The sequence below is a fragment of the Aspergillus udagawae genome (assembly GCF_001078395.1).
Source record: "Aspergillus udagawae IFM 46973 DNA, scaffold_8, whole genome shotgun sequence".
Taxonomy (NCBI): Eukaryota; Fungi; Ascomycota; class Eurotiomycetes; order Eurotiales; family Aspergillaceae; genus Aspergillus; species Aspergillus udagawae.
In genome coordinates, this window is record NW_025091271.1 from 238,532 (window position 1) to 252,790 (window position 14,259).

Sequence of the window (14,259 nt, forward strand, 5' to 3'; positions counted from 1 at the left end):
AATCATAGAAGCTGTACTGGGCCTACTTGCTATCCTCTATCTTCTACCACGCACCCTTGCAGTCTCTCTTGTCTGTTCGTATACAACCTGCATCATATGCGAGCGCTTTGGCTTCATACCAGCCTCTCCGCTATACTACGAAGCAGGTGATTAGGTTGAGAATCCCTTCAAGTGAGTTCGAAAGTGAAGATTATGCTCACTCCTAGCTAGCTCTATTCGACCGAAATTTCTACCTTGTTGCGGGACGACGAGCTGGACGTGAAGTGGAGTGTGGATCAGCTTTATGAATTACGCAGCTTGTTTGGTTCTTTTACTGTCTAGTATGTTGAAAATGAGGGGGACAGAAAGGTCTGGGTAGATAGACAGCTGCATCATTATGCGGAATTGCTGCTCTCCAGATACTTGACGTAAAGAGACTTGGGATGGATATCTAGAGCTCTGTTGGCCGGATCTGGAAGATACCCAACGAACATTTATAGGGAAGAATTGTAATAGGGAAACATGATTAATCAAAGCCAAGGCTAAGCTGCGAGAGGACGTTCCAAGTACAGAGATAACCTTAAAACGCGGTCCATGGTCAGCGTATGCACGGGCCTAGAGGGCAGACAGGGTTGCATTGCGGATAGTCCAGGCCGGGATAGACTCAATTACAGTGGGAAAACGATAAAGTCAATCTCTGATTGCAGAGCAGTCTCAATACAATTCGACAATTCTGCAGTTATATACCACCCAGGTTGTAAGAATCATTGGTGTCGACGGCCACTATGCTATGTCTTTGATGTCTTGCAGACGGAACCTGGTGAGTCAACAGAGACATGTATCTTTTACGCTTGGCATGATTACTAGAGGAACGCTGTCAGCTCAAGGTTTATCAGGCCTGTTACTTGAGACATAAGAGCAGCAATTTCAACCATGACAGATAGCCAGGGAAATAACTCTGCACCAGAGTTGCCTCTCATAGCTTCTGTTCCACAGCGGGAAGACAGGTCCTGGAGTCTGATACAAGTTGCCGATTGGGCATTATATGTCGCTATAGTTGCTATGTCGAACCCTGATGAGGCACAGAGGATGCTCCGGTGACGCTTAAAGTAGAACCAAAGCGGAAATGATTCTCGATACACACTGTTTGTGCTTCATGCCCCGATAGAGGGCAGAATACAAGCAGTCTAGACCAAGATAGTACTAGAAATTAGACACCATTAATCGTGCAGCATTTCTCCTCTCATTCTTTACTTCCTATCGCTGCCTTGACAGAAAGTGAAAGCCACATCAGCATGTCTGACGGCGAGGACAGCGAATTTGTTCTCATAGATCCAGACGATGCATCCGTTCGCTCCATTTCCAAATCTGCCGAAGAGATTCCGAACCTCCGGGGCAAGCTGTATCCGACTGCTTATCTGAGAGATACGAGCGAGTTCAAGAAGCATTTAAACTCTCACATTCCTGGTATTGAAGAATGCATCTATCAAATTCCCAGTTTCGGCAGTGGCTCGACTCCCCGACGAACAGCGGCCTTGTGGATCAAGGCTGTGGTAGGGGCAGGGAAAAGCGTTTTAACTGCTCGGCTGGTTTGGTTTGCAGCCTTGGTTAACTCTAGATCAAATCAGCATGATCTTCAATGTTCCTGCAATGAATCAAAATAGGATATGATATTATCATCGAACAGCACTACCTATACTCCCGTCCTCGGTTCAGTTGACTCTCTTTAACAGAGCAGTTGAAATCGACTGTTACTTCAGTCGAGTTGTACGATGTGGTCCTCAGAGCTTCAATGGAATATGTTATCCTCTGTTCTGATACGCGGATGGCCTCAATGTCATTTCTCCCTTCCGGCGGTCATAATATCTCCTCAAGTGCCCCGCACAATATAGGTTACTATTCTTCATGCCAAATGGCAGACTCTAAAAGAAATTTTCGTATACAGATGATCTACTTGAAACCCGCTAAGAGAGCGCCCTCTAGCCACCGTTCCATCGTCTCTGCCGCTATTTCATGTATCCTAGTGTAGATGCTCTTCTTTCCGTGGCGTGTAGTGGCAACTATTCCCAAGCTGGTCCACATCTCCATTGTCCTCTCAAGCCCCTTTGCAAGGCTGCGTCAGTGCTTCATCCTGTTTCACCTTAATCCACATAAGGTATTGCGTAATCTGCAGTATACATGGTACAGCCCTATTGGTTCTAGCAGGGGCCTGTAAGCAATGTCAGTTACCGCGGATAAAGCAGCACCCCCAACTGCTACCTCTCCAATCCAACAATCAGGGGACATTGTCGCTGCATTTCCCTGAATTAACCGCCATTCATCCACCAATACTCAAGATTCTCTGGAATAAGCTTAGCAACTCAGTATCCTTATCTCAAACCGGTTCGACCTAAGCACAGACCAAGATGACGCGTACCAGTGACTAGTCGGTATACTGCTAGAGTCGAGACTCGCTCTCCAAGGCCCCTATTCCAATGTGAAGCACTGGTGTCCAGTCCGACTCAGTGACGCTGCCAAATGCGTTTTGGCTTTGCTTGGCGTCGGGTATCAATCAGAAGCAGGTGGCGTGTTTGTTGTTTCACTTGCTCCAGCCGTCCCTCTACTGCACTCGTCAGTTGTCACTTATCAGCTTAGTGAGCACTGGCGCCGCAGGACGATCCTTTACCCTAGACGCAGATTCATTATGCCGGGCCTTTTTAGGGCGGCATCCTGCAGGGTGAAAGAAGCCTGCATCCTCTTTCTCTTCGTTTCGAGTGTTGACGATGTATCTAGTCTCCGTCCGACGATCCCTCTGGTGCTGACGCGTACCAGCTTTGGTGGCTTCAGTCTTGAATCTCGAGGAGGAAAATGGGACACAGAAGGGTCATTTAGATTCCTCGACTCAGTATGGACAAATAGCGCCCTCATAGTTAGCCCAATTTGGAAATCCTCAGTCAACGCAGGCAGACTGCAGTACCAGCACGTCTATTTAAACGCCGTCGAATCCGCTCTCGAAATGCTTTTGCCTCCCCATAGTCCCGGTGACTTGAGAATCTAGCACCCAGCTTTCCATTCTTTTCACAATTCACACTCTTTGAACTTCAAGGCCTGGTTGCCATCTTCAATCCTTCAGCTTCAAATCAAACTTCTACTTCGCAAAAACCGTTCGTTTCTTCCACTTCACAATGAAGCCTCAGACTGCTGCTTTCCTTCTCAGCCTTCTCGGTTCTACCCTGGCAGCCCCCATTCAGCACGCCAATAAAGGTTCCGATGTGAAGCCCACTGCTACCGGACAGCACGCTCCTGGCGGATTCCTCACTGGCTTCCCCTCCGGTATCCCCTCTGGCATGCCGTCCGGTTTCCCCGGTGGTCCCATGATGTCTGGAGGATTCGGCGGTGAAGGCCAGAAAGGCGGCTCGTTCCCCACCGGTGCCATTCCATCCAGCGCTGTTCCTACTGGCGCTGCTCCCTCCGGCTTCCCTTCCTTCGGTAATGGTCCCGTTCCCTCTGGCGCTCCCCAGGGTGAGGGAGACAGCAGCTCCTTCGGCGGCCAAGGTGTTCACGCCCGCTCTCCCCAGGACTCGGGCGCCGCTCCTTCTGGTGCTATTCTATCTGGGACCATGCCCACCGGCGCTGCTGCCTCGGGCTCTGCCGGTGGCTTTGGCAGTTTCGGCCAGGGCGGCCAGGGCGGCCCAGGAGGCCCAGGCGAGGAAGGCTCTGGTCCTTCTCCTACCGGCGCTGTTCCTTCTGGTGCCATTCCCTCCGGGGCCGCTCCCTCTGGGGCAGTCGGAGGCTTTGGTGGTTTCGGACAGGCATTCCAGAACTCAGGAAACGCCCAGTTCCAATCCTCTGGCACCTCGCCTTTTGGTGCGTCCCATTCTGGATCGGCAAGCGGTCGTCATGGTGGCCACCACGGTCATGGCAAGGGTTCTGGCGCATCTCATTCCGGTTCTGTTCCTTCCGGCGCTGCTCCTTCTGGTGCCGCTCCCTCTGGGGCAGCGGGAGGTTTCGGCGGCTTTGGACAAGGTGGCCAGGGCTCCGGTCCATCTCCTACTGGCACTGTCCCTTCGGGTGCTGTCCCCTCTGGCGCTGCCGGGTTCGGCGGTCAGGGTCAGGGTCAAGGCCAGGGTTCATTCCCCACCGGCGTCGCTCCATCTGGCGTTCCCACTGCTCAGCCTACTGCTTGAAGCGTCGACAATCTTCTGAGAGATGATGGAGGAACTACACTGGAGTCTCTGGTCAAGATATCGTAATCACAGCCTGAATGTAATATGCTCTGGTGGATGGTAGACGTTTGAGAGATGTGGAACAGATTTGATGTATTATACAAGAATTCAGAAACTTATCTTCCATCATAATATCCTCAGAACTCAATGTAGCTCACCGCGAGTCAATGGGATAGAGATCTCAGATACCCATATGGAATGGCCAATCAGAGAGCCTCTTCAGACATCGGACTTACTTGGCCAAGTTTTGTGCTTGCACTTCTTGCGCCTCCCACCATCTCCCAAGACCCTCATCGACTGAAGAAAGGCCAAAGCGATCATGAACGTGACTTGGATCTTGGCGGTATATATGAGCAATGAACTGGCGTGGTCATCGCAGTGGGCCTAGTTTCTTCTGGTTTTGGATTTGACTAGTGTGAGGCGCATGATCCGGTCGTCCGTAAGGCAATTAACTGAACTCTTAAATCACCTCAGTTACTCATGCCTCAAAGAGCAATGGAACCTGTTACACTGGCTCACGCAATGATGACAAGCTCCAGCAGTAATTCATTGCAGAAGGATGCCTCCCGTCTAGACAAGGGAGTTGGGATCGATTGATCACGCTTTGGTGCTTTTGGTGCTCGAACTCAGCTCGCAATTGTCGGGTATCTCTCTACGTCTTCCAGGTAGGACATGACGCGTTCCACCAGTATCCTCCTCGGCTCGGCCTGGTCATCATCGCTCAGCGCATGCGAGGCGTTCGGGATGATCGTACTGTTGCTGTCCCAGCAGTCGCTAGCTGCCATGGACCATCGCTTCAATAAAAGCTCCTTGTCAACCCACGGTGGCACTGACTGATCTCTTCCCGAATACAAGACCAGCAGTTTTGAACCCAGCAGTCCCTGCGACCGCAGCTGGCCAAAGGTCTTCTGCACCTGGTCATCGCTGAGGTCGGAGCTGAACATATCGTCTTCTTCTGGTTTCTCTGGACTGTCTGGACTGGCCAGGCTCAGGAACCGTCGACTGCTCACCGGCGTTACGCTTGGATACCCGATCCGAGTTGTTTCCGACAGAGGGAGGATGGTATCCAGGGTGTTGTCATCTTCGTAAGGGGTCGATCTGGCGCGCTCAATAGTTCTCTGGTAAATCTCGCGAATTCTTTCCGGGGAGTCCCTGTCCGTTCCGTCTCGGATGACCCAACTGATCGCTTCTCGGTCCGAGACAGGCGCTTGCATGATGGCTCCGTCAACAGGAGGCCGCTTGAGAGGTTCTACTGCCGCATCCATGTCCAGCACAGGATGGCGCGGGCGCGGATTCGCACAACTCAAATAATGCATGACGTCTTGACTGCCCGTCGAATGACCCATGATCACAATCCTCCCTGCGCCGAATAACCCCTGCTTATACTCCCGAACATACTGCACGCAGCGCGCAATCTCATCGATGTCTTTGCCCAAATAACCCACTCCCCATCCGCTATAAGAAGAAGACAGAATGGGCGAGAAGACGGACCAGGATGTATACTCCACCGCCGTAATAAGGTCGGTCAGGTATTCGACAGTGCCGAGTCCGTCTCCCAGGCCGCCGATGAACACGAGGGTGTTAGGTTTCCGAACGAGGCCGTCAGTATACTCGAAAGCAACCAATCCTTCACACTGTTCAATTGGATGTATTGTTAGTGTAAGCTCGCGAAAGCTTGTTGGATGAGCAGTGCCACTTACATACATAGGGATGCAGAACACCAGCATGGCCCTTGGTTCGTGGTTGCCGCAAGGGAAGTTGCATTTTGCCGGTCGCAAATTAGGAGGATTGGCAGGAAAAAAAAATAATTTTATTTTCTGTAGACTTTGCAGAACCTGGAAAGATGATACAGGCAGTGATGAAGAAAATATCAATTGTTTAGTATTTTAGATAATGAATGGAAGTGAGGGAAGATTCGAACTGCTCTGGCGCGTGGGAGACACCACCAGCCCTACCGGGAAAACCTCGGCCCGTAGCAGCTGATACGGACTGGATTCGAGGATGAGGCTGTCAAATGAACATCAGTACGTGCGATCTCATCTGGGTCGCATAAAGGACAGCCAGGTATGCCTGCGTCTTGATATGCTACAGTCTACAGATGTCAACAACTCTATCTCTCATATGGTCATGCTAGGATCAGATAAGATTAGATGCAGTAGGAAGCTAAAAGTAAGTAATATTAGCCCTAACCCAATCGGGCATTCCGTCCTGGCCACAGAGGATAAAGGCCTATGATTTTAGCTTGCTGTCTATCACAGCGCATGCCCTCCTCATCCACCTTAAGACGCATACGAATGTGCAGATCCCGCTGCTGTATTCAGTATCGACATATGATTAAAAGCCACGGCCTGGGTGCTAAGATCAACTTGAACACTCAACCGAGGTTACCCAGATGAAAATATTTACTACAGTTACTTTGGTGGTATACAGAGTATGTACAAACTATCGATATCTTGCAGCCTCGCCTGACTGTACCAACACTACCATGTCAACTCCTTCAATTTTAACGGAACATGGAGCAATCGTTGCCCCGACTCTGTAGGCTTCGGTAATCGTCCTGCCCGAATGTTCATCTGCAGTGACTGGTGAAGCAGCCTCGGCTCAGCCAGGTTCGAATCACGTTCCTTCCGCAGCGCTACAAACTCCTCTTCGGTGACGCCGTCTTTAAGGTGTTTATTTTGCTGCCTATGATCCAGGACGCTCAGCGAGGGGACAGGTTCCTTGCGCCCCTCGGGAGGATAATCGTGGCCCATCCAGATCTTGACTTGATCCGGCAAGCTCAAGACCTTCCGTCCTGAATAATAGAGGTTGGTGGCACTGCCGCCGGGAAAATCACAGCGTGCGGTGCCAATATCCGAATGGAAGATTAGGTCGCCGGAGAAAATATTGTCTAGTAGGTTAAATTAGCCAATGTGACAAGTCCGTGGGTGCGAGTCGACACCATACCTCCAATGCGGTACCCCAAATGGTCCGGAGTGTGTCCAGGAAGATGGATGGCCTTGGCAGTCAAATTGCCAATCTTAAATGCCTCGTCGTCCTCGAAGAGTTTGTCAAAGACGCCTTCATATTCCTGCTCAGGAATGCCGTATCTTTGACCAAACAACTTCTGCACCTGTCCGATGCGCTTGCCGATCCCGATGGGCGGCCGGTGGCCTTGCTCCTCGGCTAAACGCTTCTGCAGATAGGACGCTGCGGTGAGGTGATCTGCATGTGCATGGGTTTCAAGGATCCTTTCGACTTTGTATCCCTTCTCCTTGACCAAGGACAGTAGTACGTCAGCCGAGTCCGTGGTGATGACCTGGGTGGCGGGGTCATAATCCAGGACCGGATCGATGATTACGGCTGCTGATGTAGTTGGATCAGCGACTACATATTGCCAGGTGCCTGTCTTGCTTTCAAACACATTGTGAATTGTTGGTCCTCCTGGTTCCATGGTTGCAGTGCTGTATGTTGCTCGAATGACGGTCCCGTTCAGGGAACGTCTGCTCGGAGAGGTGCGTGTATTCTGAACGCGGTACTGTGACAGCGGACTCGCATAAACTGATAGCGATCTTAGAGGTGCTTTTCCAATGGTGCAGGCCGACTTCTTTGCAGCTTGATAATGGAGAGGACGCAGTGGCACTCGGACTGCAGTGGAAGGCGCACACAACAGACCCGCCGTTGCATGCCAACTTTTGCAGATTTGAGGTTGAATGGATGTCATGTTCAAATGTGTTTGTGCTGAATGACAGAATCAAGAGATACATGCAAATTCGAAGCCGTTTATACTTCTCTCGGCCTCTATGGACCCAATGCATCGGGGAGCTGTATCCACTCGGCGATCCCAGTCACGTGAAATCTCAGTCGGCGACTGAGTTGATGCATCAGTCTATTATGACATCAGACTTTATGCAGCTGACATAACATAGGGGAAGCATAAGTCGGAGTGGGCCCATTTTCTTATCCAGATCCTTATCGCACCATTAATAATCGCTCCTGATTGCGACATCCAGGGCCCTTTTTACTTGTTGTATTTTTGTATGGTCGTGCCGTCCAGTTTAACTCCTGCTTTCCTTTTGTTCACTCCCCGTCCGGTTTTCTTACTTCTTCCATTCTCACATTATGTCAGTCATGTTTCGCAGTCGCGTAACAGTGGCAGCTTCTGCTGCTGCTTCTCGCTCAGTACTTGCCGCACAGAATGCCTCAACGGTAACGCGGGGTTTCGCGACAGCTGCAGTGGGCACTGCGCGCAATCACAGAGTAGTCGTGGTTGGTGGTGGTAGCGCTGGTCTCACCGTCAGTCATCAGTTACTCCGCACCGGAAAGTTCTCTCAAGACGACATTGCGGTGGTCGACCCCGCTATCTGGCATCATTATCAGCCCGGATGGACTCTGGTTGGTGGTGGTCTCAAGAACAAGGAGGATCTGCGACAACCCCTCAACGGCCTGCTTGATCCCAAGCTCAGGTTCTACAACGACAGTGTGCACACATTTTCTCCCGACAACAACTTCATCACGCTCGCCAATGGCGACAAGGTCAACTATGAGCACTTGGTCGTTGCCCCCGGTATCAAGGTCGACTTCAACAGCATCAAGGGTCTGCCTGAGGCTCTCGCAGATTCAAACTCGCTCGTTTCGTCCATCTACGGCTATGACACTTGCGACAAGGCCTACAGCACCATTGAGAAACTGCAGAAAGGTACCGCCATTTTCACCCAGCCGGCTGGCGTGATTAAGTGCGCAGGCGCTCCCCAGAAGGTCATGTGGCTCGCATTGGACTATTGGAAGCGTGCCGGTCTCTACAACCCCAGCAACCCCTCGAGTGGAGCAGTCCAAATTAGTTTCGCTACCGCGCTTCCCGGAATGTTCGGTGTGCCCAAGTACAGCGCCAAGCTGGAGGAGCTGCGCAAGGAGAGAAAGGTGGAAGGACTGTTCCAGCACGATCTCGTCTCCATCGATGGCGACAAGGCGACTTTTAAGCGTCTGGACGGACAGGAGCAGGTCACCAGACGGTTCGATTTCTTGCATGTCGTGCCCAAGATGGGAGCGCATGCGTTTGTCAAGAACAGCCCTCTCTCCAATGAGGCCGGTTTCGTCGATGTCGACGACAACACCACTCGCCACAAGAAGTACGGCAATGTCTGGTCAGCTGGTGATGCGTCCAGTCTCCCCACATCCAAGACGGCGGCCGCGATCACGGCACAGGCACCCGTGCTCGTCAGCAACCTGCTGAGAACCATGGAGGGCAAGGAGCTCGACGCCTCATACGACGGTTACACCTCGTGTCCACTGCTGACCGAGTACGGCAAGGTCCTTCTAGCGGAGTTCAAGTACGCGGGTGAACCCAAGGAGACGTTTGGTAACTTGCTGGGCATCGACCAGGCGACTCCTCGCCGTGCATTCTACCACCTGAAGAAAGACTTCTTCCCTTGGGTCTACTACAACTACATGGTGAAGGGCACCTGGGGCGGTCCCAAGGGCTGGATTCAATAGACTGGATTTGTTACATTGTACGATACTAAGTTATGGATCAATAGAATAATTTGAGTTAGAGCGAAGCAAATAACAAGTCTTATGCATAGCTACAGATACCTTATTCTCCGATCCGCGTTAGGCTATCTCCGTAGAATTTAACGTCTGATTGGCTGAATTCATGAGAGTCACGTGGATTCTAATCCCCACAGTCTCCAACTTTCTTAGTCTCCTGATTCTTTCCTCCTCCTTCACGCTTGCTTCTCAGCAGCTCTATAGTCTGGAGAATTGTTATCTCAAGATTTCTCTCTATGTCCGCTTGTTTCAACTATTTCAGACTCTCTGCCGCTTGCAAGCTGCACCTGCAATATGGCTGATCTTCTTTGTCAACTGAAACAACCACGACTGTATCGGCCGAGTACGTCCGACACTCGGCCGGGTAACGTTTCTCGTCCGATATTTGCTCATGGGATACTGCAAAGAACGTTCTAAGAGGTCTCAGGATCCTCTTCATCATGGTGTTTCCCGTGGCAGTCCGTCAATGTCTCAGACAGGATCAGGCAATAATATGATTGCCTCCGCCGAGAAGCCGCTTGGCCGGGACACTATCATATGCCAGTCTCTTCTTCGGCTTCCTGATTATGACGGCCCTCTCAACCTAGGTCTTCGCTGTTAACCGAGTCGCCGACTGAATTACCTGTCCTGTTCGCTCGTGGATATTAGTCGATTTGACAGAGACTTTCGAGAATGAAGTGGAGACTCGCACTTCTCAAGTTGATACGACCATCCCGCATTCTACCATACCGATGAAGTGGCTCTGCGGGAGCTTTGCTTGGATGGATGAACGTTGAACAGACTTCTCTGGTTTTATCAATCGATTGTCACTATCTAATCATTCTACTTTAAGTGATAAGTTCTTGCCAGTCGTCAAGTCGTCCGAGGCATTGTTCGGAAAGTACCACGGTATGTATCCTTTTGATAGAGGCGAATCTCGCATCATGCTGTCTGAAGGTGGAAGCCTGGACCGAGAGGATTATCCGTTCTGCGGAATGGATGTATCTTGGGCTTGCTTGACCAGAAACACCCAAGGGCAGGGACTTATTATGTGCCTAATGCGCTATGCTAAGACTCAAACACAATAGATGAGCTCTCGCAGACCCAAAAGCAGCTCATTACTCCGCTGTCCATTCCAGTCAGTATCATAACCTACATGCAATTAAGGCTGCCTATCTACAGTAGATTTTATCGTGTCATATCATTTAAGTCACACAATGAGCTCACTCCTTCTCATCATGGGTCCATCCAAGAATTCTCTGTGCCTTGTCAACGGCAAAGAAGCTCTGATTCTTGGACATATCGCCTCGAATTTCAGCTCCGGGATAATACTTCCTAGCCAACTCCTCAGAGGGTGTGTCCTGAGTGGTAGTCGGCGCCACGATGTTAAACACCTGGCATCCCTCGAATTTATCGCTCCGTTCCACAGCAAGCAGGCACGCCCTGGCTGTCGCTTGAGGGTTCACCCAGCCCCATAACTGCTTAACAGCAGCATTCTCCCAATCTTCCTGGTGCTCCTTCTGCACGTCCTTGAGCGGTGCAACCTCGTGAATACGCAGACAGGCGATCTTCATTCCAGGGAACCATGTCGCGAACGAGCGTGCCTGGATCTCAGCTTCCTGCTTGGCCAGCGCATAGGAATCCGTTGGCCGCTGCGGTGCGTCTTCATCGACGGGGAAGTAGTCGAATTTGAGTGGCTGGTTTGCATACGCCAATCCCACGGCGTTCACCGACGAAGCATAGCAAAATCGCTTGATGCCTAATTCTGCCGCGGCACGGAAGCAGTTGAATGCAGAGTTGACGTTGTTGTTGTGGACGGTGTGGTCTGGCTTATCGACAGGGTCTGGGATTGATGCAAGATGGATGACGGCATCGCAGTTCTTGAATGCTTTGAGGCAGGCGTCATAGTCGTTGGCAACGTCCGCCGTCGCCATTTCCGAGCGGGGCGTGCCGTCGTAGTCAGTGTCGGTTCGGTTGATCTGCACCGTGGAGTGGCCGGCATCAGCGCAGAGCTTGACCACCTCTCGGCCAACAGAGCCGCGAGCGCCAGTAATTGCGATTCTCATATTTCCTTCGGTTGAAAGGAGTGAGTATTTTCTAATGATCTGTGTCTTGCTAAGGTGTGATTTGACGTTCGGAATCCTCGGTTGGTAGCTTACGAGGACTGAGACGCTCCGCGTTAAGCAACGACAAAAATGTATACGGAGAGGTAAATTTGGCCGTAATTGAAAGGCTACGGTTCTGGGTATACAGTCCATTTTATCTCTGGCCTTGGTGGTGGTCAAGATATATCAAGCCTTCGCTTGACCTTGATTTGTATAGAAGATAGAATGACATCAGGATGATGATGTCAAGGTGGGCAGTCCAACAAGCAAGATACGCATCAGGCAATGCTGGACTGGTGGGCCCCAGTATTCTTCCATGGATTACAACAGAATAGCTTGATTCTACAGACATTCTCAGTTATAAGGAAATTCTGCTTTTATTTTCTGTAAGCAGTTGTTGGATCTCGGCATGAGCAGACTTGCCATAAGATGCGGTCACGTGATATATACTCCTCGTGCAATTGGAGATCACTATGATCTACTTGCCAATCTGCATGCAGTACTACATTATAACAGGGGTATAGAGTTTCCAGTGTTTACCTTTTGGCTCTCCGAATTAGTTGAGATATCCTTGCAATGGTGAGGTGGGCCTTTCATGGCAATAGTATGGTCTACTCAATATATATATTTAATCCCTTTCTGCTTGAGCCGTCACTGGATATCCGACCGAGAATCAATTCGATCGGAAATATGTGATTACAGAGCTAAGGCGATTATCAGCACCGAAATCCAAATCAGATCAAACGAATTCGAGCGTGGTGATGCCTGTCCGAGCTCATATCGAGGCAAGATCTAGATCGAATGTATTGCAGTCTATAAAGCAAAACCCTGGACCCCTTGCAAAAAGTAGGGCAGTCTTTTTGTTGGTTGATTATCACTCATCGTTAAAACCGACAAGGTCGTCGGATCGAACCCGGCACTGGTCACTTGTTTTCTTTCTTTGTTCTGGACCTCCACGCTCCACTTCTTTCTCCAATTGATGTTTGCCTCGACTTATTTAAAAATAACAGATGGGACCATAAGAATTTGGTTTAAGATAATTCCGGTTTCTATGCCTATAGAGCACGCTGCTTGTGTGGTGTCTCATCGGTCATAATCCCACCATCTGACAGGCATAGGAATACATGACCAGATCAACAGTTAAAGATCATCCTGAACCCAATAGGCACAAGTCCCTGCTTTCCACCCAGAGTATTATAAAAATTGACACTGCCACTCTGAGTCTGCCACCCACTCAGCTCCACCAGGAAGCTCATGGGATCCGAGCATGTATTCGATGCAATGATGGTCTTCGATTCCGCCGTCGTCGGCTGTGTCGGGAAGATGTACGTGCCGACCATCGCCCTCTTCTTCGGCGGCTTGTTGTACGTAGGCAGCGAGTAATAATCCCAGGGGTCAGTAGTCCAGATGTCAACCTGGGTGGCGCCTTCAGCGATCTGGTTGGGTTGAGCCAGAGCCGGGATATCGATTTCCAGCATGCAGCCTGTTGCGTTGGCGGGGATGTAGTTGAATGTCAGGGCGGAGATCTGCGTGTTATACGGGGGATACCCGGCGCGGCTGAGAGTGAACTGCTGGCCGGGGGAGGCGTTGTCGGGCGTTGAGACTCTTAGCACATCGATGACGGATGGGCCCAGAGTGCCACAGGATCGAGGGACGATGTCCTCGGTGGGGGTGGGAACGGCATTTACTGCTGCTAGAAGCAGGCTGAAAAGAACAACGGGCTTGAACATTGTGGTTGAGATGGGTGGTGAATTGGTAGGATGGTCAGGTCTTTGATTTCAGAAGTTGGCTTGTTACTCGGAGCAGTGGACCGGATGAAGACGACTATTTATGTTTATGAGATGGCCGTCGACTGCTCAGCCGGTGTCTGAGTTATCCTCCAGTAGTGCCAGTGTAGTGCACCTGGAGGCATTCACGTTCGAGTCGACAACAAGGGATTGTGGCGTCCAAGGTTTTGCTCATATTGTGACACAGCATACATCGAAGCTGATAGCCTTTGCAAGAACCATCCAAATCAAGACCAACTTCTGTAATAAGTACGAGATTACAACAGGGAAACCGAATATGACGTCGTGCACGAGCCGTAGACTTCGACTTGTCTCAGATGATTTGATCGAGGAGCTCCAACCGGGTTGCCTAATCGCGCTGTCAGACTGCCATGTCTTACACGACGTCTTGGCAAGATCTATGAGAGCCTTGCATAATGCAGAAAAGCATTGATTATAGGACGGGAATTTCGGCACTTGTTATGTCCCTTGGTCTGGAATGATCCTCATCACGAGTTGACCGAAAACGTGGCTTCGATCACCTGATTGAATCCCTGGCTCAGCCTGCAAGCTGGCATGGGCATACTTTGAAATGTCTTACTGGATGTCTTGTTGGACATCAAAAGGATTCAAAAGATTGGTGCAGTGCTCGTATATAAGCGAATGGATGACCAATGGCGATGACAACTGGGGCCTAAT

The 14,259-nt window shown here is 50.6% G+C and overlaps 6 protein-coding genes across 6 annotated transcripts; 2 read left to right on the plus strand and 4 right to left on the minus strand.

The window, feature by feature from the left end:
• Positions 1–3,143: 3,143 nt before the first annotated feature.
• Positions 3,144–4,145, plus strand: Aud_009574 (extracelular proline-glycine rich protein; the record flags this gene model as incomplete). The annotated part of the gene is made up of 1 exon (XM_043294425.1): positions 3,144–4,145. One exon carries the CDS (start codon positions 3,144–3,146, stop codon positions 4,143–4,145), a length of 1,002 nt encoding a protein of 333 aa, XP_043150360.1.
• Positions 4,146–4,810: 665 nt separating this feature from the next.
• Positions 4,811–5,948, minus strand: Aud_009575 (putative esterase; the record flags this gene model as incomplete). The annotated part of the gene is made up of 2 exons (XM_043294426.1): positions 4,811–5,818; positions 5,889–5,948. The coding sequence occupies 2 exons, from the start codon at positions 5,946–5,948 to the stop codon at positions 4,811–4,813; spliced, it is 1,068 nt and encodes a 355-aa protein (XP_043150361.1).
• Positions 5,949–6,664: 716 nt separating this feature from the next.
• On the minus strand, positions 6,665–7,887 carry Aud_009576 (MBL fold metallo-hydrolase; the record flags this gene model as incomplete). Its single annotated transcript, XM_043294427.1, has 2 exons — positions 6,665–7,074; positions 7,131–7,887. 2 exons carry the CDS (start codon positions 7,885–7,887, stop codon positions 6,665–6,667), a joined length of 1,167 nt encoding a protein of 388 aa, XP_043150362.1.
• Positions 7,888–8,285: 398 nt separating this feature from the next.
• Aud_009577 (NAD(P)/FAD-dependent oxidoreductase) lies at positions 8,286–9,656 on the plus strand (the record flags this gene model as incomplete). Its single annotated transcript, XM_043294428.1, has 1 exon — positions 8,286–9,656. The coding sequence occupies one exon, from the start codon at positions 8,286–8,288 to the stop codon at positions 9,654–9,656; it is 1,371 nt and encodes a 456-aa protein (XP_043150363.1).
• A 1,256-nt stretch (positions 9,657–10,912) lies between these two features.
• Aud_009578 (NAD-dependent epimerase/dehydratase family protein) lies at positions 10,913–11,755 on the minus strand (the record flags this gene model as incomplete). Its single annotated transcript, XM_043294429.1, has 1 exon — positions 10,913–11,755. One exon carries the CDS (start codon positions 11,753–11,755, stop codon positions 10,913–10,915), a length of 843 nt encoding a protein of 280 aa, XP_043150364.1.
• Positions 11,756–12,927: 1,172 nt separating this feature from the next.
• Aud_009579 (uncharacterized protein) lies at positions 12,928–13,524 on the minus strand (the record flags this gene model as incomplete). Its single annotated transcript, XM_043294430.1, has 1 exon — positions 12,928–13,524. One exon carries the CDS (start codon positions 13,522–13,524, stop codon positions 12,928–12,930), a length of 597 nt encoding a protein of 198 aa, XP_043150365.1.
• Between the last annotated feature and the right edge of the window lie 735 nt (positions 13,525–14,259).